We start from the raw sequence: 26,222 nt of genomic DNA, 5'->3' as shown, positions 1-26,222 counted from the left end.
TATTTCTTCTACAGAATTGAAAAAAAAAACGAGTGCAGTATATATGGGTTGCAAGCATTGAATATTTCCCCAAATATGAATTTACTTTCACTGTGTCCATAGGAAACAATGCGCAGAACATGTTAATGTATTATGAGGATTGAAACAGTCACCAAAACCGGTGTTGTTGCACGGTGCCATTAATAACAAATTAATAACAAATGGGATATTTTTCTGTCAAATTAACAATATTTCCATGATGATGTTCAAGTAAAAGGAGTAGTCTCTGGTTTGTTGAGTGGCCAGATTGGGATCATCTCTAGAGCACATACAAACGATTATTGCATTACATCGTTACTGTTCTTAATATTAATGACCCATGCTGCATATAGGATGATATTTGTAACCAGGTGCCATCAATAAGCATGTTACTAGGACCTTTCTGTAATTGTTTTGTGAATTGATTGGTGAATCTTGAAAGAGGAATAGATAACATGCATGATTGAGGGGGAGGGATGAGTGCTGGTGGTGGGAGGGACAGAGAGCATGGGGTGTATAAGGGGTTCAGAAACAAGAGAAATACCAGGGTCCATGATTTCTCTCCCTGGCCCTCTAAAGCATGTAATATTCAATGCTAAAGTTAATGTCTTACAGTGCAGCAAAAGATCAGGTTGTTAGAGGAAGGTCGTGCCTAACAAATTTGATTGAATTTTTTAAGGAGGTAATCAGGTGTGTCGATGAGGGTAGTGCAGTTGATATTGGTTTATATAGGTTTCAGCAAATTCTTTGACAAGGTTCAAATGGGAGACTGATCAAGAAGGTAAAAGCACCTGGGATCCAGAGTAACTAGGCAAGTTGCATCAAAACTGGCTTAGTGAAAGGACGTGATGTGGAGATGCCGTGTAGAAACTTGATGTCTGTGTCGATATGCGCGATATTCTTGGAGATCATGTCCACTTGGAGCCGGCAGTTTGCGGTGTCGATGGTAGTCATGATGTGGAGATGCCGAAGGATTCTGACGAAGGAGCAGTGCTCCGAAAGCTTATGGTATTTGCTACCAAATAAACCTGTTGGACTTTAACCTGGTGTTGTGAGACTTCTTACTTAGTGAAAGGAGACAGAGGGTGATGGTAGAAGGCTGTTTGTGTGACTGGAGACTAGTGGCTGGTGTCCAGTGGCATACCAGAGGGATCAGTTCTAGGTCCCTTATTTTTCATGATATATATAAATGATATAGATGAGAATGTGAGTGGGGGGTGTGATTGGTAAGTTTTTGGTTGACACAAAGATTGGCTAATAGTGAGGAAAAAAGTTTTAGATTTCAGGAAGATATCGATGGGTTTGTCAAATAGGCAGATCAGTGGCAGATGAAATTTAACCCTGAAAATTGCACATTGAAGGAGTAACAAGACAAGGGAGTACTCAATGAATGGCAAGACATTAGGAAGCTCAGAGTAACAGATGTATCTGGTTGGCAGATAGTTAAGAAGGTATATGGGATACTTGCCTTTATCAGTGGTGGCATAGATTATAAGACCAAGGAGATTATGCTCGAGCTATACAAAACTTTGGTTAGGCCGCAGCTGGAGTCCTGTGTGCAGGTCTGGTTGCCTCACTATAGGAAGGATGTGATTGCACTGGAGAGGGTGCAGAGGAGATTCACCAGGATGTTGTCTGGGTTGGAGCATTTGAGCTATGAAGAGAGGCTGGGTAAGCTCAGGTTGTTTTCTTTAGAGTAGAGAAGGGGGAGGCCGATTGAAGTAGATAACATTATGAGGGGTATGATAAGATAAGATAAGATAAGCAGCTGTTCCCTTTAGTTGAAGGGTCAATAACAAGGGGACATAATTTTAAGGTGAGGGGCACAGGAGTGTTAGAGGCGATGTGAGGAAAATCTTTTTCACCGAAACGGTGATGGGAGTCTCGAATGCACTGCCTGGGAGGGTAGTACAGGCGGGAAACCTCACAACCTTTAAAGAGTACGTGGATGAGCACGCGAAAATTCATAACATTCAAGGTGATGGGCCAAGTGCTGGAAAGTGGGATTGGTGTAGATTTAGTGTAGTTTTGTCAGTGCAGACTCAAGGGGCCGAAGAACCTCTTCTGCACTGTATAACTGTGACTCTAAGTTCTTTTCTCATACCAGCATTCAGAAAGAACTGCTGATCTTGGTCAAACTCCCGATTCCAACCTCTCATCGAGTGCAGCTATCAGATGAACTTACTGATGTCACGTTGTTAGGCACAATTGAAATCCTATATATGAATATTTAAATATATAACTTTGTAACTGTGCAGCTCGGCAGAATTCGCACCCAAATGCTGAATAAAATCCCACTTCTGTCTATAGAATACAAGTAAAAAGTCTCCAGAAATTAATCAATCAAGGAAGCAAACCACTTTGTACTTTGGATCAAAAGATCCTGCCTGCACTTTCATTAAAAATACAATAAGCTATTCAAACATTTGGCACAGTTTCTGCGGTCTAATTTTCTATTCAGCAACTTTGAAAGTAATTTCTGAGCCTGAATAGCACGAATGCAGATACATTTGTTGAATCAGAGAGGAGTCACAAAACTTTTCAGGCTGCTTGACCCTCCTTCCTTTCTAAAACCATATAAAACTAACGTTGAAATTTCATCTTGCCATCTAATTTTAGGATTGCTATTCATTCTAGCACACCCTCTCTATTAATACTAATTGTCAGCTCCAAGAAGAAAGACTCTGCATTTAAAAATATGAGGGTAATTTTTAAAATTAGCACTGGTTAGCACTGCTGCCTCACAGTGCCAGGGACCCGGGTTCGAATCTGGCCTTGGGTGACTGCGCGGAGTTTGCAATTTCTCCCCGTGTCTGTGTGGGTTTCCTCCGAGTGCTCCAGTTTCCCCCCATAATCCAAAGATGTGCAGGTTAGATGGATTGGCCATGCTAAATTGTCTCTTAGTGTCCCTAGATGTCCAGATTAAGGGGATTCTTGGGGTAAATGCGTGAGGTTATGGGGATCGGCCGGGGGTTTGCCTGGGTATGATAAGGGAGGGTCAGTGTGGATTCCACGGGCATAAATGTCTCCTTCTGCACTGTAGGGATTCTATGATTAGAATTCATTTATGAGATGTAGGTGTCACTGTCTAGGCCAGCATTTATTGCTATGGAGAAGGTGGTGGTGAGCTGCCTTCTTGACCTGCTGCAGTCCATGTGGTGTGGGCACACACACAGTGCTGTTGGGAAGGGAGTCCCAGGATTTTGATCCAGTGACAATGAAGCAACAGAAACCTATATTAGAAACCGTCACTCATTTATTTTTTGTTCCTGGCCATTGATGATTGCTGTTGATGTCAGCTTGTTGTGCACAGCTTGGCTGCCATATTTCCCATATTAGAACAGTGACTACAATTCAAAAGCCATGTATTTGGCTGCGAGACACTTTGGACATCCTGAGGCCATAAAAGGAGGCGGTGGCCTAGACAATCGCTCGACTATTAATTCAGAAACTCAGCTACTGTTCTGGGGACCCGGGTTCAAATCCCACCACGGCAACTGGTGGAATTGAAATTCAATAAAAAATATCTGAAATTAGGAATCTACTGATGACCATGAAACCATTGTTGATTGTTGGAAAAAACCCACTTGGTTCACTAACCAGCAAATCTGCCGTCCTTACCTGGTCTGGCCTACGTGTGACTCCAGAGCCACAGCAATGTGGTTGACTCTCAACTACCCTTGGGCAACTAGAGATGAACAATAAGTGCTGGCCAGTCAGCGATGTCCAGGTCCCACGAATGAATAAAAAAGGTATGAAATAAATGTCAAGTCTTCCTTTAAAATTCTTTGCACTTAATGTTGTTGACCATCAGTATTAGCAATGCAGTTCTGCTGGAGCGGTGATTAATGCTAAAATTAACTAAGAGGGTAAGATTTTACTGTTAATTTTAGTTATAAGCCAATTAAGCTGTCTTGTAAACATCAATGGGTCCTCTATGATACAATAAATGAGTCTGCATTTATCCAATTCCAATTCAGAACTGAATTTCAATGTCACAGAATAGACATTTTGACAGCAGAAACTGTGCCAAATGTTAGAATAGCTTTTGTTGTATTGTTAAAAGGTGCTCACAGGGTCTTTTGATCTGAAGCACAAAGTGGTTTGCTTCCTTGATTGATTAATTTATGCAAACTTTTCAACTGTGTTTTTGAACCTATGCAGGCAGAACTGCTTTTTATTTTGTTCTGCATTTGGATGTGAAAATCATGCTCTCACATTCTGGAATCACAGCCCAACTTAAATAAATAATTTGGGGTTCGATTTTCCAGCCTTTCCCACCGGTGGGATCTTCCAGTCCTGCCAGCGGGCCGGGTGACCCGTACAAAATGGTGTCGACTTCAGCAGGGCCAGAAGATCCTAGCAGTGACAGACATCAATGGGGACCTGTCGTGATGGCTGTGCTGGTAGGACTGGAGGATATTGAGGCAGTCCGAGAGGTTGAGGGTGTGGGGTGCAGTGTCCCTTGGGCAGTGCCAGCCTGGGACCATGGCACTGCCAGCCTTGCACCCTGGCACTGCCTACCGGGCACCCTGGCAGTTCCAAGGGGACGGGGTTTGAGGAAGCAGAGCCTAAGGGGAGGGGGCAGGGCCTGGATGGGGTGGCGCCCAAGGGGGAGTGGGCGGGGGGGGGGGGTAACTGCACACTCTGCAATCGGTGATCAGCTGGAATGTGGAGGAGGGGGGGGGTGATCTTCTGCAAGTTGTAAAAATCTTGAATGAATTGTGCTCAGACTGTTATCAGATCAATTTTTATTACCTTTTGGCACACAAGGATTCATGGAACAATATAGAACAGGTTGAGACCAATTAACACTAAATTGGTAATGCCACCTTGCACACTGAATAAAAATAGCAACTTGGAGAGATGGAAATAAACAATGCCAATTATGTCACAGCAGGATATGCTTTGCGAACAACTGAAAAATATTGCAAAGCATTATCTTGAATAACAATGACCCCTTTAGGTACATTTTTAGGGCACAGGTTTAATATGCATCCACTAACATTGGAACGAATCTGGAAGGGCCTGATGTGATACTAGTAGATAGCAACATTGAAAATGTTCTAATTTACATGCTGACATTCCTCTCTGGTGGTGGGGGAGGTGGTGGTGGGGAAAGAGAAATTATACTGAAAGTTTAACAAAAAATGCAATACCCATAATATTTCATGCCATTGTTTGCAGCCTTGCATAGTATCGTAGAACCCCGACAGTGCAGAAAGAGGCCATTCATCCCATCGAGTCTGCACTGACTCTCTGACAGAGCATCCAATACAGGCCCTATCGCCGTAACCCCATGTATTGACCCCGCAAATCCTCTTAATCTACACATCTTGGGACATGAAGGAACAATTTAGCATGGCCGATCCATCTAACCTGCACATCTTTGGACTGTGGGAGGAAACCGGAGCACCCGAAGGAAACTCACGCAGACACAGGGAAAACATGCAGACTTTGCACAGCCAGTCACCCCAAGACCAGAATCGAACCCGGGTCCCTGGCACTGAGAGGCAGCAGTGTTAACCACTGTGCCACCGGAATAAAAATTATTCATGAATATTCAGAAGGTATTTTCAATGTTGTTTATGTCCAGATAGGTTAGTATTGGGAAGGACAGAAGTACTCACCATAAGGTAGTGCAGTAGGAGAATCCACATCAACGCATGTTCTATTAATCATGTTCTTCCCATCTGGACACATACACGTTATACCAGTAGGGTTCAGAAGACAAAGCCAGTCACAGTTCCTTTTGCTGCAAGGATTTGGTACTATGGAATGGAAAGAAAGTGCATGTTACTAACTGCATACATGATTCTGAACACTCTGGTGCATTCAATTCATACTTTGTTTAGTGAAGATAAGCTGTTACTCACAGTCTTGCTGTTTGTACTGATGGAACACCACTGTAGCCGAGGCATCATTGAGACCTGACACCAGGTATTCGAGGTTAACCCGCCCAAATTTGTGAACTTTAAAAACACGACTGTTGGTGTGCGTCACGCCATAGATATAATCTTCAAAAACATCAATGCTGAATGGACTCAGGAGACCTCCAAAGAAAAAAGATTGCATTCTTAAATATTTACCAACGTGGAAAAAGACGTAATTAAGTTAACCATCAGTGTCTGTTTATTCCTTTGAAATCACAATCGAACTATGAAAGTGAAATTTATGCACCTTGTTTAATACTGGCCACAGCGACAGGATTACTGCCATCAAAGCGAACACTGCCTACAATCGAAAGCTTTGCATCTGCCCAGTATAAACGTTGGTTAAAATGATCAAGAGCCAATCCTAAAGAAAGGACAAAAAAAATACATACTTAAAAATTATTACTAGAATTGTCATGTTGAAATGTTTCTGTTTACATTTTCCATGATTTTCTCAATGGTTAGGCTGTTTTTTTCTGCCTGAGATTAACAGAAACACTAAAAGTAATTGTTAATACTTTTTTATTCTCAAGATATACTGGTAGATGTATGGTTAAAATTGACTTTGTGCAGATTTTTAAATGTCTATGTCTGAAAGGGGCAACATTCTCCAGAAAATCAGTATTTGATTAGAATTATCAGTGTTCATTCACATATTCAAGTTAAATTGAAGGGCCTATCACAGTTTGACTTCCTCTCCTGGCACTGACGGGGACTCTGTGGATGCAATGCACCAAAATCAGAATTTTTGATGTGCCCTCATTCAACTGGAGTTTGTGGATATAGGGCACCACTGGAGGTCTACCTGCTGCTTTGCAGATCCTTGGACAAAGTTCCACCCAGCACTTTTGAACATACAAACTAAGAGCAGGAGAAGGCCATTCAGCCCTTTGAACCTGTTCCATCATTCAATAAGATCATAATTGAACTGACTGTAACCACCCGCCTACCCCTTTAACCTCTCACCTCCTTATTTATCAGAAATATATCTACCTCTGCTTTTTGAGCGAGAGATTTCCAAAGTCTCACTGCCTTCTGAGAGAAATACATTCTTCTCATCACTCTCTTAAACGCACGACTCCTTATTTTTAAACACTGACCCCTAGTTCTAGATTCTCCCACAAGTGGAAATGTTTCCCACATCCACTCTGTCAAGACCCCTCAGGATCTTTTGCATTTCAATCAAGTCGTCTCTTACTCTCCTAAACACCAGCAGATGCAAGTTTACCTTGTCCAATCTCTCCGTATAAGACAACCAGCTCATTCCTGGTATTAGTTCAGCAAACGTTCTCTGAACTGTTTCCTATGCATTTACATCTTGGACCTTAGAGTCAGTACCAATGTTAAAGGGGCAGATCAAATTCGAAGCCTATCAGAGACCCAGAAGATCCTTGTTCTCTAAAAGTGATAACTGTTTACAGTGCTCACATTTCTTGAAAGATTATATTTCATGTGAATGAGTTTGTGCCAGTTAGCCATAGCTGTATTGGCAGTAATACCCAAACAGCAGCCTGGACAGTCAAGCCAAGGAGGGGAACTGGTAAGTGGCAAACGTTGTGCTGCCAAACAGTTGGTGGAAGAACAGATAAAACATTGTGCCCATGAAGAATGATGCTATGAGAATAGGATGGTTATATATTAATGAACATGGCTATTATTATGTAAGAAGTACCAACAGTATCTGAAAGATTAAAACTAAAGGCCTATTTTGATAACACCAGCCTGTCCTTAAAACTCATCATGCCTAATAGTCACTCAGCAATGAGCAACCAGGAAAGCCATGGAGGACGGTCAGGTGCAGTATATTTAGGAGACAAGTGTAAGCAGTGCAGCCAACAACCGGGCCAGGCCTATGCTTCATTGCTAAGGAAGAGAACAGGAATCAGTCAGGGTCCCTGCACTAGATCACTATCTCATAACCTTCTGGCAAGTGTAAGTATATGGAAGTTGCATGAAGACCAGCACATCGAAAGAGGCTCTTGCAAGTTTTGTTTGAGAACACAGAGGACTAGCCAAAAGATCGTCTACATGAACAAAAATAGAAATTTCTGCTTGAGTTCCCAGTTCCAAGTTTTGGCAGCATCAGCTATGCTGATTAGAAAATCAGTCCTATAGCAGTTTACTGCTCTCTATGATAAACTGACGCCTCACTTCTTGCAAAGATTTTAACCAATCTGTGTACCATTTGGGAAACTGAAGAAAACAAGGAAGATTTTTTTGACTTGCTATCACCAACACCCAACCACCCCGAGCCACAACCACCCCCCATCTCCCTGATCTCACCACCCCTCCCCAACCTCCCACCTCATACAACCTCACCCCATTTATATCTAAACGTTTGATCCACCAACTTACCACTGGTTGACTACCACTTCTGATCTTTGGCAGGACCTTGATTTCAGCAGCTAAACCGCCTGCTGGGAACAGGTGGAAGCCTTGCTAACAGAGGCAATTTAGGGTCACATGTTATAGTGAAGACCTCAATCCATTTTTGTGTTTACCTGTTTTGCTACCATCAGTTGCTCAACCCTGCCAGAACGCATTGTGGTGATTTCCAAAAATTTCCAAAAATGTTTCAAGAAGTAAGTACAAGCTGCACTACACATATCTTATACTGATTTGATTTGATTCGGTTTGATTCATTATTGTCACATGTATTGGGATACAGTGAAAAGTATTGTTTCTTGGGCATTATACAGACAAAACACATCGTTCATAGGATACATAGGGGAGAAGGAAAGGAAAGGTTGCAAAATATAATGTTACAATCATAGATAGGGTGTAGAGAAAGATCAACTTGATATAAGGTAGTGACTTGTGTATTTTGAGCCTGAAAGACTTCCAATATTCGATCTCATAGCAGCTGCAGGCATTATAAAAATATTATCTGCTGCAATAAACTGCAGCTAACCTTCACTCCTGACCCTTCCACACATTCCTTTAAAATTTCTCCTGCGGGCCCATACTCCCATTGACAATCGCAATTAGAGCTGGAAGCTCATTCAGTCAATGCTAACAATGCCTGATCACAAATATTGATCAGACCTCCTGCTGATGACATACAGTGGAAAGAGCACTTTATCCACTCAATTCGAAAATTGTTTAACATAGAACATAGAACATAGAAAGCCACAGCACAAACAGGCCCTTCGGCCCACAAGTTGCGCCGATCACATCCCCACCTCTAGGCCTATCTATAGCCCTCAATCCCATTAAATCCCATGTACTCATCCAGAAGTCTCTTAAAAGACCCCAACGAGTTTGCCTCCACCACCACCGACGTCAGCCGATTCCACTCACCCACCACCCTCTGAGTGAAAAACTTACCCCTGACATCCCCCCTGTACCTACCCCCCAGCACCTTAAACCTGTGTCCTCTCGTAGCAACCATTTCAGCCCTTGGAAATAGCCTCTGAGAGTCCACCCTATCCAGACCCCTCAACATCTTGTAAACCTCTATCAGGTCACCTCTCATCCTTCGTCTCTCCAGGGAGAAGAGACCAAGCTCCCTCAACCTATCCTCATAAGGCATGCCCCCCAATCCAGGCAACATCCTTGTAAATCTCCTCTGCACCCTTTCAATGGCTTCAACATCTTTCCTGTAATGAGGTGACCAGAACTGCGCGCAGTACTCCAAGTGGGGTCTAACCAGGGTCCTATAAAGCTGCAGCATTATCTCCCGACTCCTAAACTCAATCCCTCGATTAATGAAGGCTAGTACGCCATACGCCTTCTTGACCGCATCCTCCACCTGCGAGGCCGATTTAAGAGTCCTATGGACCCGGACCCCAAGGTCCTTCTGATCCTCTACACTGCTAAGAATGGTACCCTTCATTTTATACTGCTGCTCCATCCCATTGGATCTGCCAAAATGGATCACCACACACTTATCCGGGTTGAAGTCCATCTGCCACTTCTCCGCCCAGTCTTGCATTCTATCTATGTCTCGCTGCAACTTCTGACATCCCTCCAAACTATCCACAACACCACCTACCTTGGTGTCGTCAGCAAACTTACCAACCCATCCCTCCACTTCCTCATCCAGGTCATTTATGAAAATGACAAACAGCAAGGGTCCCAGAACAGATCCCTGGGGCACTCCACTGGTCACTGACCTCCATGCAGAGAAAGACCCCTCCACAGCCACTCTCTGCCTTCTGCAGGCAAGCCAGTTCTGGATCCACAAGGCAACAGCCCCTTGGATCCCATGCCCTCTCACTTTCTCAAGAAGTCTTGCATGGGGGACCTTATCGAACGCTTTGCTGAAGTCCATATAGACCACATCCACCGCTCTTCCTTCGTCAATGTGCTTGGTCACATTTTCAAAGAACTCAACCAGGCTCGTAAGGCACGACCTGCCCCTGACAAAGCCGTGCTGACTACTTTTGATCATACTAAACTTCTCTAGATGATCATAAATCCTGTCTCTCAGGATCCTCTCCATCAACTTACCAACCACTGAGGTTAGACTCACCGGTCGGTAATTTCCCGGGCTGTCCCTGTTCCCTTTCTTGAATATAGGGACCACATCCGCAATCCTCCAATCCTCCGGAACCTCTCCCGTCTCCATCGACGATGCAAAGATCATCGCCAAAGGCTCCGCAATCTCCTCCCTCGCCTCCCACAGTAACCTGGGGTACATCCCATCCGGTCCCGGCGACTTACCAACCTTGATGCCATTCAATAGTTCCAACACATCCTCTTTCTTTATGTCCACATGCTCGATCCTTTCTGTCCTCCGCAATCCAGCAGTACAACCACCCAGATCCCTTTCCACCGTGAATACCGAGGTAAAGTATTCATTAAGCAGCTCCGCCATTTCTAACGGTTCCGCACAAACTTTTCCCCCTTCACCTTTTAAGGGTCCTATGCCTTCACATCTCATCCTTTTACTCTTGACATATTTGTAGAAAGCCTTGGGATTCTCCTTAATCTTACCCGCCAAGGTCTTCTCATGACCCCTTCTCGCTCTCCTAATTTCCTTCTTAAGCTCCTTCCTACATCGCGTATACTCCTCTAAATCCTTAACACCTCCTAGCTCTCTGAACCTTCTGTACGCCTCTCTTTTCTTATTCACCAGGTTCATCACAACCTTCGTGCACCACGGTTCCCGTACCCTACCAACACCCCCCTGTCTCATCGGAACATTGTCATGCAGAGCTCCAGACAAACATTCCTTGAAAATCCTCCACTTTCCTTCGGTACTTTTCCCCAAGAATGCCTCCTTCCAATTTACCCGTCTAATTTCCTCCCTGATGACACTGTATTTCCCTTTACTCCAGAGAAACACTTTCCTAGCCTGCCTGACCCTATCTCTTTCCAATGCTATCGTGAAGGAGATAGAATTATGATCGCTATCCCCAAGATGCTCACCCACCGAGAGATCCTCCACCTGTCCAGGTTCATTAGCCAGCACCAGATCAAGAACAGCCTCTCCTCTAGTAGGCTTATCCACATACTGTGTCAGGAAACTCTCCTGGACACACCTAACAAACTCCTCTCCATCCAAACCCCTAGCCCTAGGGATATTCCAATCTATGTTTGGGAAATTAAAATCTCCCATCACGACAACTCTGTTATTCCTACATCTCTCCAGGATCTGTTTCCCCATCTGCTCCTCAACATCTCTGTTACTATTGGGCGGCCTATAGAAAACACCCAGCAAAGTTACCGACCCCTTCCTGTTCCTAACCTCCACCCACAGAGATTCCGTAGTCAGTCCCTCCACGGCGTCCACCTTCTCTACAGCCGTGACACTATCCCTGATCAACAGTGCCACTCCCCCCCCTCTCTTGCCTCCCTCCCTGTCCTTCCTGAAACATCTAAAACCCGGCACCTGAAGCACCCAGTCCTGTCCCTGAGACATCCAAGTCTCCGTAATGGCCACCACATCACAATTCGAAGCAGCAATCCACGCTCCAAGCTCATCCACTTTATTCACTACACTCCTGGCATTAAAATAGACACATCTCAGACCTTCAGCCTGAGCACTTCCCTTCTCCCTCACTCGTCTAACCTCCCTCTTACCCTGTCTACATTCCTTATCTATTTGCGAGCTAACCTCCTCGCTCTCAGTCCCCTCATTTCGATTCCCTCCCCCCAACCTTTCTAGTTTAAAGTCTCACCAGTAGCCTTAGCCAACCTTCCCGCCAGGATATTGGTCCCCCTGGGATTCAAGTGCCACCCGTCTTTTTTAAACAGGTCACACCTGCCCCTGGGTCCAATTACCTTGTTTACTGCAAGATCATTGTGTAACATCCGAATGCTACTACCTGTAGGCCACTGCAGGTCCTTATGTATGAGGATTCTTCGCAAAGTCCCATCCATGGCAGATTGCTCTATCTTGGGCTGCTTGCCATAGTCTGTCCAATACATCATCCTGTAACCATTCCAAATAAATACATCAACACAATATAGTTAAAACAAACCAAATTACATGACCATTTTAGACCATAGTTTCCTTCAACAGATGAACTACAAAGCAAAGCTTAGATAACAAACTGTATTTTCCCCTATTAATTACTATAATTCTGGTAATAACAGCTATTGAGTAATAGATAATGGTTTGCTCCAGCCACATGGTCTAATTAATTGCACCCACAAACTCTGATATTCCAAGTTATCAATTAGCCAGTGAAATATTCATGTGACAGCATGAATAAACCACTTGAATTTTTACAACATTGGATGATCGTTCATGATCAACATTACTGAGACTAACTTTCAAGTCAAGAATTTTTATTAAGTGAATTTCAATTCCACCAGCTGTCATTTCAATCCCTTCAGTGCAAGTTGGGCATGCCCCTTTTTGTGGCACTAGCTGCCGTAAAGTAAATTTAAGTGTTCAGTGTGACTGCCAGTGAATGGGTGAGTGGATTAATTAGTGAATGGAGATAGTGATAGAGTGAGTAGATGAGTTGGGCGGAAGGTGGGTCAGGTTGTAGCTGGGTGTGGTGGCAGGCGGGTAGGGTCTTAGGTGGGTAGGATAGTAGATGGATAGGGTGGCAGGTGGAAAGGGTGGCAGGTGGGTATGGTGGCAGATAGGTGATGCGGGTAAGTGGGTAATTGGACCCAGGGTACTTGGATCAAGCTGGGAGGGTTAGTCAAGTGTTAGTGGCTTGGACTGGTGGTTGGACTGGATAAGGTTGAGGGGTCATCACAGGGGGAGGGGGAGGGGAAGAGTAAGCGGTGGGTTGTGAACATTAATCAGGGAGTCAAGGGGGTGGGGGACTGTAATGCAGAGTTTGAGACTTTTGTGGTGGTCCCAGGGGAGCAGGAGTATTGCCCGTTGAAAGTTCAGATTTCTTGGATAATTTCCTCATAGGTCAGCGCAATGGGATTTCTGCAGGATCCCAATGCACATTATGGGTTGTACGCCTGGTCTCTGACAATCTGGAGGCCAGAAGAACTGCGCCATTGATTTTTCTTTCACATTCAGATCTTGCTTCAGCTGCTGCATATCGCCAACAACTTCTGTTGTAGTTCAGATCTCCAGCATTTGCATTACACATTACTCAACATTTCAGAATGGGCAAAGTTAGTCATATTCACAGGTAATGTTGAATTTGCAAAGTTGGTGGGTATGTAACCAAGGCCATGTCTTATAAGTGTGCATGTTGCTTTTCTGAACACAATTGAGTGGCTCAAACAATATAGCACCATACCCTCTGCTGGGATCAACAGCAATCGCACAGGGCTTGTCCATCATCCCAGAGATAAGTCTTTTGTACTTCTGTCCATTAATCTTAGCCACATAAATGACATTTCTGAAAGAATCGGTCCAATAGATATTTTCAGCAACCCAGTCAACTGCAATGCCCTGTGGTGCCTGGAAGCCAGGAATCTGAAAGAGAAATGAAAATTACATTATATTTGCTTTTAGAAGTCATTTTTTCACAAGAATATTGTTTGGGGAAATGTAAGTGTCAAATTTTTGAATGAGTTACAATGAGATAGTTTTCCAGGGATCTTAGATAAGGTGTTCATTGAACCCTAGCTTTGATGGATTCTCAGGTATCTGATCTATAACTCAAATGTTAAGTCATATCTATTGGGAATAACTTTCATTTATAGAGCAGCTTTCAGAACTTCAGCAGCTCCCAAAGCACTTTATACCCAATTTACACATAGCAAGTTCCCACAAACAGCAAGAAGATAATCTATTGATATAATAATGTTTGTTGAGAGGTAAACATCACCCTAGAGACCAGGATGATTCCTATACTTCCCTTCGAATAGTGCCATGGGATCTATGGTACTTGGTTTCAACCAAAGGACAGCAGCTATGTCAATACTGCACTGAAGTATCTGCTTATGGGCTGAAGTTTCTTGGAGTTTTCCTTGATCTCTGACCGTTTTGACTCACGGGTTAGAACGCTACCACTAATTTAAGCTTAATGCTTGTTGTTATCTATCCTAACCCATTTAGGAACTCAGATTTTTAAAATTAAGTCAATGAATCCACATGAGCAGGTCAAGTAGAGCTACTCTGGTTATACCGATGATTCTCAGCAAGGTGATTCTATAGTTGTTATACTTTTCGATGCATGCTGTGCTTTTGCATGACAGATGTTGCACATCATGGTTACAGAGAGAACTGGAGTGAATAATTTAAGCATTTATATTTTCCAATCTCTCCAAATTTGATGCCTATACCAAATCCTCTCCACGTGGGACTTATATGAAAGGAATTCCAATTCATAGTGCAAAATGGTCACGCCTATGTCGCCAATTGGATTTCTCGATGTTTGGCTACATTTGACCGACAGTTCCAAATTTAAAATGGATCCACAGTCACTCTAATCTTTTTTTCTATCTTGCTGCAACATATGAAGAAGGTTGCATCACTGAAAAAATAGGAGGTGATTCTCCCAGCCTGCTGCACTGCTCTACCAGCACAATGGGCCAGGAGACATCAGTGGAGGCTGTTTAGCGGACTTCCCGCTGGGTGCCCGGGTCTCCGCGAGTCTCCAGCTTCAAGATCTTTGGTGTAATCAGCTCCACTCTGATTTCCAGCGCAGAGCTGATTTAAATATTTAAATTCCCATTTGCCTATCATTAGTGCAATCTAATCTTAGCGCTAGCATCTCTCCCCATCTCCGCCAGGAGTAGTTCGCTCCAGCCGGGTTTACAACTGCTCCTCACTAATGGGGAACAGGCAGCTGACCCCACTGGAGGGAACAGAGGTCATTGAGGCCCCACAAGGAAAGTAAGGGGGAGGTGCCTCCTGGGCAGTGCCAGCCTAGCAGTGCCAGCCTGCTCCCTGGCATTGCCCAAGAGGCAAACTGACATGGTCTAAGAGGCACCGTGGCACTGCCCACCAGGCATCGGACAGTGCCATGGGGGCAGGGCCAGAGGGGCTGGGACCCATTGGGGGTGGGGCCCATTGGGGGGCCGATCGGTGGGGGTGGTGGGTCCCACTGCCACTTTACGATAGTAATGCAGGGAGAGGGAGCCATGTTGTGGAGTTGCCGGCGTTGGATTGGGGTAGGCACAGTAAGTAGCCTTACAGCACCAGTTAAAGTCCAACAGGTTTATTTGGCAGCACGAGCTTTTGGGGCGCTGCTCCTTCATCAGAGGGAGGGAAAGGGGTCATTGGGACTGGCCATCTGGATTGTGGGGGAGGGGGCCGGAGCTGCCGCAGGGGTTCAGGGCTGCATGGAGATGGGATCGGGACTGCCGGGGGGGGTGGAGGGGAGTGTCGGGGAGATCAGGGTTGGCCGGGGAGGCATGAGGGAGGGAACATCAGGGTTTGTCCGGAGTGCTCCGGGAGGCCAGCGATCGGGGGGGGGTTGGGGTGGTCAGAGTGGCAACAATGTGGGGTCACGATCGGGAGGCCGGAAATGCAGGGCCACTGCGCATGCGCCGGTCTCCGTACTGACAGATTGGTGCGTGCGCAATGGCCTGCTCAGTGCTATGCTGTCGGAATAGGCCCTGCCCGCTGATTTTCAGGGGGAATCCTGCTAGGGCACTCTGCAGTGCTCAAAGTGTAGGAGATTCATTTTGAAAATCCCACAAAAGAAAACAATGGGAGTTACCCCAGTTTTTACGTGAATTCAGCACTTAAGAGTTTTTTGGGAGAATAGCCCCCACAATGTTTACTCATGAATAATGTACATGCTAGCTCTTTGACAGAATTTGGAAGTATGCACTCTGCATTTACACAATGATCACAGAATCATAGAATCCCTACGGTATAGAATGAGGCCATTCAGCCCATCGAGCCTGCATCGACAACAACCTCACACAGGCCCTATCCCCATAACCCCACATATTTACTCCACTAATCCCCTTGACACTAAGGGGCAATTCAGCATGGTCAATCAACCTAACCCATACATCTTTGGACTGCGAAAGAAACCGGAGCACCCGGAGGAAACCCATGTAGACGTGGGGAGAATGTACAGACTCCACACAGACAGTGACCCAAGACTGGAATCGAACCTGTGTCTCTGGCACTGTGAGGCAGCAGTGCTAACCACTGTGCCACCGTGCCGTCCTTATTCCAATTTTATGACAGTTGGAAAGTTGACTTTTAAGATGTACATAACACAATTAACATGCCAGCAAAATGACAAGCTGCATAAAAGAATCCTCAGATCTCACACAATTTAAAGATTAGGTGACAAATCAAGTGCAGCTCACTTCCCTTCTGTTAACCACGCATCGAATCAAAAACACATATTTGCAAACCCTTTATTGTAATAAATAAAGCATGAAAAATGCTATATTCATTACATGAACAAAGGATTGAGATAAAATTGTCACACAACAGCCAACAGCTCAAAACTGGGTAAATATAGGAAATCTCCTTCGTTTAGTTATGATTCATCTGATACCCTTTGACAGCTCAAACAATTTAGCTATCTTTTTACCTCTCTGACTGTTGGGAAAGCCTTAAGAACATGCCTTTTGCATTGACTTCCAGAGTTAAATCTTTTATCAAAGTGTCAAGTTTAAGATCCCAAGATAGCTGCTGCTGTGCTTCACCCGAGGCAGCAAGAGAAAGGCACACTGCGCCACAGGGTGAATGTTGCAACAATGGCAGTGACATCTTAGTTCAGGAAAGCGTACCTTGTGGGAAAGAGTGGGGGAAAGGCAGGGGGGAGGCACTGTCTGCTCTTAAGTGAGTAAAAAAGGTTCAATTGGACTTTGATATTCAGTTTCATCTGAAGAGCCAAGCAAACTGAGCAAACCCAAGACACATTCCCATTCCATCTTATCCAATACAAGTGGATTTTTGCCATTACATGTTCAATGATCTGCAGCTGTATTTTAAGAATCACTTCATGGTGGAATACAATGATTCTGTAACCAAGAGCATGGCCATAGGGAAGCTCCTAGAGACACAAACACAATGAGGGAAAGGTTCAAAAACACCCTTTGAAGACACTTCTGCAGTTTTCTGCGCAGCATAGATTTTATTCTGGGAAAACAAAACTCGCACTATGCTGCCAGGTTCGATTCCCAGCTTGGGTCACTGTCTGTACGTTCTTTGTGTGTCTGCGTGGGATTCCTTCGGGTGCTCCGGTTTCCTCCCACTGTCCGAAAGCTGTGCTGTTTAGGTGCATTGGCCATACTAAACTTTCCCTCAGAGTACCCGAACAGGCACCAGAGTCTGGCGATCAGGGGATTTTCACAGTAACTTCATTGCTGTGTTAATGTAAGCCTACTTGTGACACTAATAAATAAATAAAACAATCATCAAACTGCCGTATGTAAAGGTGCATTAAACCCCTGGTTCGGTAGGAGATAGTAGCATATAAAGCAGCCATATTAATAGAAAAGTGTCATAAAATTCATCCAGTACTCTCTCGTGAATTAACTCCAAGGATTACATCACAACAGCACCCAGCCTTAAAACATGATAATTAGTAATGAGCAAAGGAAAAAACCAAAAGCCAAAAGTGAAACAAAGAGAAATGATAAACTGAATGTTAAGTAACACTGGTTAACAAAAAAAATGTACAGCAATCAATTGTAAATTGCATTATTAATGTACTTGCTATTAAAAGTTCACTCTTAATGATTTAATGGATTAGTGCTTTCTTGAAATTACATTCAGATCTGTGGCATCACTTGTCTGTCTCTTCCGTTTGTCTGAGATGTCTAAATAGGAGATTCTGCCTGTGTGCTCGTTGGTCCAGAAGATCTTTTTGCCTTTAATATACACATCCATCATGCTAATTTTGACAGTCTCATCTCCTTGAAACACTTGTTCATAGGCCGAGTTGGGGTCAAAAGGATATATGCTACGAATTTCATTTCTGGTCGCAATGTAGAGCACTTGATGTTCTGAACCTGTATGAAGATTACAAGGAGAAAAGATTACATTAACTTGCAGCTACACATTTAATGTTTACTCATTTTAGGGATTACTAGCATAGACCAATTTTCAGGCAAATGAGGACCATTGGTCCACTTAATCTATTATCCAACTTCCCATGAGATCACCTTAATATCGGAAATTATGAATTGAATAAATCTGAATTTTATTTGCAGAAGCAAATTTTCCCATTGAACCCTGTCGTAGAATGTTGCTCCATCGACCTTTCTGCACATATTTTGCATGCTTATTCATGTATCGCTGAAAAATAATGGCTTGATTTTTTTTTTTCTCATTTGAAGTCATGACCTCTTGTTCTTGTGTTCCATACATGGGAGGAGAATGTATCTGAACACATGTCCTCCAAATCCCCGATAATCTTAACTTTAACCAAATCGCCTCAGAGAAAAGTTTCAGGGTCGATGACTTCCTTCATATGTCAAAATATGACCTGAGGGCGGCATGGTGGCACAGTGATTAGCACTGATGCCTCATAGCGCCTGGGACCCGGGTTCAATTCCAGCCTCGGGTCTGTGTGGAGTTTGCATGTTCTCCCCGTGTCTGCGTGGGTTTCCTCCGGGTGCTCCGGTTACCTCCCACAGTCCAAAGATGTACAGGTTAGGTTGATTGGCCATGCTAAATTGACTGTAGTGTTGGGGGAATTAGCAGGATAAATGTGAGGGGTTGCGGGAATAGGACCTGCGTGGGATTGTGGTCAGTACAAACTCGATGGGCCAAATGGCCTCCTTCTGTATTGTAGGGATTCTATGATTCATAACTCTATCACCTTAGCTGTGATGTTAAAGTAGTAGCCAGCTTTCTCACTTCCTCCAATATGTTGACAACATTTTTTTAAAACAGGAGGTGTTCTGTCTCCTGATTTCCAGATATACTTTTTGAATGTTGTTTTCTTAGTTGAACTACACACTTAGCTTTACATCCTAAAATTACGTTCACTTTCATAACTGCCTGTGAAGACAAGAATGATATTAAAATAAAGGTAAAAAGTTGTGGATGCTGGAATCCAAAACAAAAACAGAAATTTCTGGAAAAAAATCAGCAGGTTTGGTAGCATCTTTGGGGAGAGAAAAGAACCAACGTTTTGAGTCTGGCTGATCCTTCGTCAGAGCTAAAGACAAGGAAAATCGGACAAGACTTATACTATGAGGTTGAGGGGGAGGGAGTCGGAGGGTTGTAATTGATAGGACTGGCATAGACAAAAATACAAAGGGAATGTAAATGGTGATGATAAAGGCTGAGAATGGTGCTAAGAGTGTTAAAAGTGGCCACAAAAATCTCAAGATCTCTTTTCCTGATGTGACATTAATGTGACCTTTCCATCCAATAGAAGCTTGTCCAACCATGTTCCCCCTGCTCCCCCCTACCCGTCCCCCCCTGACCAAAAGTCTCCGTCCCCCTACTGCCCCCAACAATCCCTGGTATACAGACCATAACCTGGCCCCTGAAGCCTCTGTATCTAGCCTGTGGACTCACTCTTCAAATTACGGGTAATTGAACGAAAGATCTGCAAGGATCTGTTTGTGCAATGAGGGACTGATCCTGTCCCACGTTTATGGCTGAGGAGCCTAATGGCAGCAAATCTGGGAGAGAATCAGTCTCTGATGGGATGAGCAGTGAGTATTGTGAAGGTGATTGGTCGCTCTTTTGCTGTGCAGGTGCCAGCTTCTGAGAGATCTCAGGGCCAAGATGGTGGAGCGAACGGGGAGACCATGAGGAAAAACACGGTGAAGGAAAGCACGCAAGGGCTTGGCAGAGGAACAGTAAGAAGGGTGGCAACCAGGCAGCAACAATTATGAGTACATGAGTGTGGGTGAGAGAGAGTCTGTGTGTATATGTGAGTCGCTTTGCGTGTGCACGCGCGCATTTGAGAGTGGGTGAGTGATTTTGTATGAGAGTGAGAACTGTGAGACTTAGAGCGACTCGGAAGCACACACCAGGCCTTCCCCATCTTCCCTTCTCAAAAATCTATCTACAAAGCAGGTCGGCAGAGGAGGAAACCCCTGGCTGAAAGACAACCCACTTCTGATACCTGCTTTCATATGAATTCTGCCGAGGCCAGCATAGTACGTGTGCCACCCAAGGTGAATGCAAGGTCATTGTCTGTTTAACCAACTCCTTAGCTAAGCCTGTTCCCCACCCCTTCCCGAGTGAGCCTGAGGCCCAGTCTATCTCTCTCTAGTTTTATTGGTGAACTCTGCTGCTTGGCAAATTTAAATGGGCATTTTTATTAATTAGTTTTGAGCTAATGGGCTTTGACAAAGGGTCATCTGGACTCGAAGCGTCAGCTCTTTTCTCTCCTTACAGATGCTGTCAGACTTGCTGAGATTTTCCAGCGTTTTGTCTTTTGGTTATATTATATTTTTATTAAGTACTCTTTTTTGAAATTTATCGCTATAATATTTCATGTTTGATGTTGGACAAAACCTTATCGTACTGAAATTTGATCATCAGCTCAAGGAGTGTGGAAAAAATTGAAATGTGGCCCCCCACCCAAAAAGGTTGGACAAGATCGACCTAATATATAATGCACAATACTGTTTCAATGCCAAGGTACATAACTTCATATCTGTATTAAATCGCATCTGCCATTTCTCTGCCAACAGATAGCTTTTATAGATACTATTTATTTATGAAATAGTAATAATCATCTTTGTCATATGCTTGGTTTGGAATTACAGGCAAATTCAGTACTTTGGACATGATTCCATCTTCCCAATCATGAATAAAAATGACAAAATGAGTAGTAGCTCCAAGCTCCGTGCAAGACAGGCACCTCTCCATGCATCATGGTGTACTGAGTTTACCGGCCAAATCCTAGTCAGTATACACTGTAATTAATTCTATTGGCCTGAACCTTAAAAATAGACCATTATATGAGGCAGTGTCAAATGTCTGTTTGAAGTCCAGACATACAACGTTCACAGTCTCACCTTGATCTGTTAGATCTGTAACCTGATCAAAGAAATTTAACATCTACCATTCCTAAACTGTTACTTAGCCAAGCTCTGGTGCTCACCCTTATCCTGTTCATCATCACAGTTTTCAGCAATTTCCTTGCATTTGAGATAAAGCTCTCACCTCTATAATTTTACATTAAGAATAGATGGGCAGTATGTGGTTAACACTGCTGCCTCACAGCACCAGGGACCCCAGGTTCAATTCCGGCTTTGGATGACTGTGTGGACTTTCTTCATTCTTCCCGGGTGCTTCGGGGGCTCCGGTTTTCTCCCATAGTCCAAAGATGTGCAGGTTAGGTGGATTGGCTATGTTAAATTGCCTCCTAGTGTTCCAAGATGTGTTAAATGAATTAGCCATAGTAAATGTTGGGGTTACGGGGATAGGAGGGGGGAGAGGGCCTGGGTAAGTTACTTTAGCAGAGAGTCGGTGCGGGCCCAATGACCTCTTCTGCACTGTAGGGATTCTATCAACAGCCACTTGTGGCCCAGGATTGTGGAGCAACCCAGGGCAGAGGTAAGTAATGGTAGGAGGGTTTTTGTGGGATGGGGGTCCCAAGGTGGTTGGGTAGGATGGGATGGAGAAGGGTCAGCAGCAAGGGCAGGGAGGTGGCTCTCAGCAGGCTCCTCCCTCGCCAATATCAGGTGCCTTGATCAGGCATGAAGTGCCTTTGAATGAGGGCACCCACTCACACTCCCCTGCCCCCTTCCCCACTCCCCTCCCTGGGCAATAACAAGCAGCCTGCACAGATTGATTTGCTGTACTCTTTGCATGGCAATAGGGGCAGTAGAATGAGGTCTTTAAGTGGTAATTAATTGTCCACTTAAGGGCCTCAATGGGTCTTCCCATCCCAGACGCTATTTTGGCAGAGACGGGAAGACAGAAGGGTACTCACACAGACCAAACAATCCCCCATCCTCCAACCTCACCACCAAACCACCAGATTCTGCCCTAAGCCTCTCTGTCAGTGGGGTTGAAACTGGTATTTATTGCACCCAATTTCTGGTCATAAAACAGGCACAGAGCAAATTGATTTAGCAGTCTGGTGTACATAGACACTCGTTCCACTATCAAATTCATAGATTACAAGTTTACACTTTGTGAGCATAGTGCTTATGCTCTATGAATTAGAAGCTTAATGTATGTTAAAGGATCTCTTTGAGGAATGTGTCTACAACGACCAGAGCAGGCATTGAGCCTGCATTGCTCAAGGTTATTCAGCAGCCCCAGAACTGGCAATAAAAGATACATTCCATTTCTTGTGGATAAAGGAGGATCCGGATTATTCTCTCCACCTCCACAACCCTGGAAATTGGCTTCTGTTGCCCAAGCTAGCACCCTTACAAAACTTACCTAAGTATTGCTGTGCTTATATTAATTAATTGTATGATTCTCTGCCGGCAGCTCATTCTAACCATGTAGATGAAGCCTAATTTCAGGGCAGCATTCGGTCTTTTATGGTTGTACCCAGCTAATTTCCACCCCCGGTGTCTCTATCAATAGCATTTCCTTTCTCATTTTGGCTTTATAGATCTGTTCCTTTCCTGAATATTTTTAAATTTTTAATGTTTTTAATTCCTGTTACCTCTTGTTACTTTGATAACTTCAGTTATCGACTCAGGTTGTACTCAAGATTTATTTCAAGGGTAAATTGTTTATCCAGTCTTCAAACCTCTTCAAAATGCTTTGTTTTTATCCACATATGGTCTGCTAGCTATAAATAAACAGTTTTTTTAAAATCTCAAGCACATTCTGAAGTTAGCTCATTTAGAATTTTGTTCTTTTTATGTTCTGTCTTCACCATGACTATGGCCGCTGGGTCCCAGATGTTTCCTTGCTACTGTCTGGTTTATCCTTCCCTCTTTAATAACAAATTCAATTGCAATCTCCTTCATAAATCATTTTCAAATGAGTCTCACATAACTTCAATAAATTCTGCTTCACAAACTGTCCCTGTTGTGCTGTTGGAAAGAATGAAATCCTTGTGATCACAACTTCAGACTTACGCACTCATTTACTTTATGACCTTCACAGCAGTATACCTATCTCCTCCGGTAGCCTGCGGCGTATTCCACGCACTAACTATTCCCCTTTGCCACTTAGAAAATCCAACTACACACACACTCAAAAAAGCATGTTCAACGTCATTCTTTGCAGTTACTGATGAATAGCGTCTATTCATCATTCCTTCTCAATGCTTCCAAAACGCACACAACCCTGTATCTTTCTTCACTCCTTTGAAGTGCCCTAGGACATTTTTGCTACTTTAAAGGTGCTATATAAATGCAAGTTGTTTCTCCTGAACTACATTTCAGTTATTCCTATGATATTGATTTGCTGCCTACAGGCCAAGATTGTTCTCTATATTCCTTGCATTAAACATAATTTAAATCATCCTTCATAATTCTTAGTCAATATTCCCCAGTGTCCTGAGCTGGTGGTCTGATTACTTTTATCGTTCTCCCTTGATATTAGTTTAAAAAGAACCTTTCTCACTGCATGGTACGGGCAGCATGGTAGCACAGTGGTTAGCCCTGCTGCTTCACAGCGCCAGGGATCCGGGTTCGATTCCCAGCTTGGGTCACTGTCTGTGTGGAGTTTGCACGTTCTCCCCTGTGTCTGTGTGGGTTTCCTCCGGGTGTTCTGGTTTCCTCCCATATTCTGAAAGGCGTGCTGGTTTGGTGCATTGACCCGAATAGGCGCTGGACTGTGGTGACTCGGGGAATTTTGCAGTAACTTCATTGCAGTGTTAATGTAAGCCTTACTTGTGACTAATAAATAAATAAACTTTAAACTATTTATCCTATTGCTAGGATATAGGCACCACTATGGTTCAGCCTAAGGATGTCACTGTACAGTCTCCAATTGCCCTAATAATCTCAGGAAAGTGGAGGTGGGAATACACTTGGGGGGCCAGCTCAATGGGATTTCCCTCCTGTTTTTTTTGCTCTCCGCCATTGACCCACTTCCCAGAATAAATGGAAAGACTGTTATTGGGTGGAAGGTAGGAGAGAGTAAATGATGAAAGGATGACTGCGCAAGACAAAGGGAGATGACAACAGGATAAGTAAATGAAGTAACTAAATACACCTTGATAAGAAAACCCTACCCGTTAACCATTTTTCTCAGCAGCATGGTGGCACAGTGCTTCACAGTGCCAGGGACCCGGGTTCAATTCCAGCTTTGGGTCACTGTCTGTCTGGAGTTTGCCCATTCTCCCCGTGTCTGCGTGGGTTTCCTCCGGGTGCTCTGGTTTCCTCCCACGGTCCAAAGATGTGCAGGTTAGGTTGATTGGCCATGCTAAATTGACCCTCGTGTCAGGGGGATTAGCAGGGTTTACGGGAATAGGGCCTGGGTGGGACTGCGGTCGGTGCAGATTCGATGGGCCGAATGGTCTCCTTCTGTACTGTAGGGATTCTATGATACTCTCACCACAAATGCTGCCTGATATGTGGGCGAGACCAGCAGCTTCTATTAACATTTCAGATATCCAGCAACCATTTTTGCTTATGTCTCAAGCCACATTTATTCTGTTTTACCTAATATTAAAACTTGCTTCTTGAGAAGTTGCATGAGAAGCAATCCTGAAATTGCTACCTGGATGCCATTCTCCTTTGGTCTCCATGATGGTTGATGATTTGGAATACATTGCCTGTAGAGATGGTACCATCGGAGTCAATTTTAGCTTTCAAAAGAGAATTGGATGAATATTTTGAGGGGAAACATTTGTAGAACATGGGGAGGAGGAATGGTTAGCTCAGTGGGCCAATTGGCTCACGTGTTGTTCAGAGTAACACCAATGGTGCAGTTTGGAAGCAGGCTGAGGTAGACTTGGGGCCTGTCTCCTCACCCTGTCCCTGAGAGTGGAAGGCAATGGTAAAACCAGCACTGGCAAAAACAGCCAAGAAAACAGCTCAGGATGAAACATCAGCAGACAAAGAGCCAAGAATTTGCTTCCAGGCAGAGTACACATTACCGAATGAAGAACAGGGGAACAGGACTAATTAGATAGGTCTGGCAGAGGCGAAGTGGGCCAAATGGCCAGCCTTCAGTGCTGTATCATTCTATGGATCTCTGATAAGTCTTTCTCATTGTTCATGAAATTCCCTTCCCAAAGTAAATTCCCCTTACTTCCGACTTGAACTTTGATCTCTGTCTGCTTACCCTCCCGAACCTTGAGTTCTTTCCAATCATCAATCGGCAAAATGTCACCTGTGAGTAAACCTCTGATCCAGCATCTGTGTTCATTATTCACATCAGGTCTCATGCTACTTCCCTAAAGTGCACCACAGTAGAATTTTAAACATGGTGCAGGTCTATTTCTGAAGCCCAAAGTACCTTTTAGAATATTAAAAGCGATATATAACCCAATGGTAACTTCAAACAGTTCATATTGGGCTTTGGCATCATGCCAAATCCTTTATCAACAGATTTTTATTTTCAGAAAAGATGTGAAACCTACAAAATCTATAAATAGATTTTTTTAGACACAAGGACAAAAGGCAGGTGGGGCATGCATGAAAATTGCACCACAAAAATTGGTAGAATCCCTACAGTGCAGAAGGAGGTCATTTGGCCCTTCGAGCCTGTGCTGACAACAATCCCACCAAGGCCCTATCCCCGTAACTCCATGTATTTACCTTGCTAGTCCCCCTACCATTAAGGGGCAATTCAGCATGGTTTATCCACCTAACCCACATATCTTTGGGCTGCAGGAGGAAACCGGAGCACCCGAAGGAAACCCACGCAGACACGGGGAGAACATGCAAACTCCACACATATTGTTACCCAAGGCCAGAAGTGAATCTGGTTCCAGGCGCTGTGAGGCAACAGTGCCACAGTGTCTAAACTATAAAGACAGGAAATGTATGCTGAAGCTGTACAGCAGCCAGAAACATCAGACAAATGCACAAATACCCACAATTTTTGAAACATTAGCCATTGGCATCTTTAACCATATTAGGCACTGC

At 44.1% G+C, this 26,222-nt stretch overlaps 1 protein-coding gene across 1 annotated transcript in view; it reads right to left on the bottom strand.

Moving 5' to 3' along the window:
• LOC144504127 (low-density lipoprotein receptor-related protein 1-like) overlaps positions 1-26,222 on the bottom strand; it is a 1,391,705-nt gene that overhangs the window by 65,578 nt on the left and 1,299,905 nt on the right. Inside the window, exons 79-84 of the mRNA XM_078229303.1 lie at positions 18,010-18,251; positions 13,616-13,794; positions 12,224-12,330; positions 6,199-6,315; positions 5,895-6,071; positions 5,649-5,789 (exon numbers count right to left, since the gene is read on the bottom strand). Coding sequence (XP_078085429.1) covers positions 5,649-5,789; positions 5,895-6,071; positions 6,199-6,315; positions 12,224-12,330; positions 13,616-13,794; positions 18,010-18,251 — 963 coding nt within the window. The remainder of the gene's footprint in view (positions 1-5,648; positions 5,790-5,894; positions 6,072-6,198; positions 6,316-12,223; positions 12,331-13,615; positions 13,795-18,009; positions 18,252-26,222) is intronic.

Source organism: Mustelus asterias, chromosome 14 (genome assembly GCF_964213995.1).
Source record: "Mustelus asterias chromosome 14, sMusAst1.hap1.1, whole genome shotgun sequence".
Lineage (NCBI taxonomy): Eukaryota > Metazoa > Chordata > Chondrichthyes > Carcharhiniformes > Triakidae > Mustelus > Mustelus asterias.
This window is presented reverse-complemented; position numbering and strand designations above follow the sequence as displayed.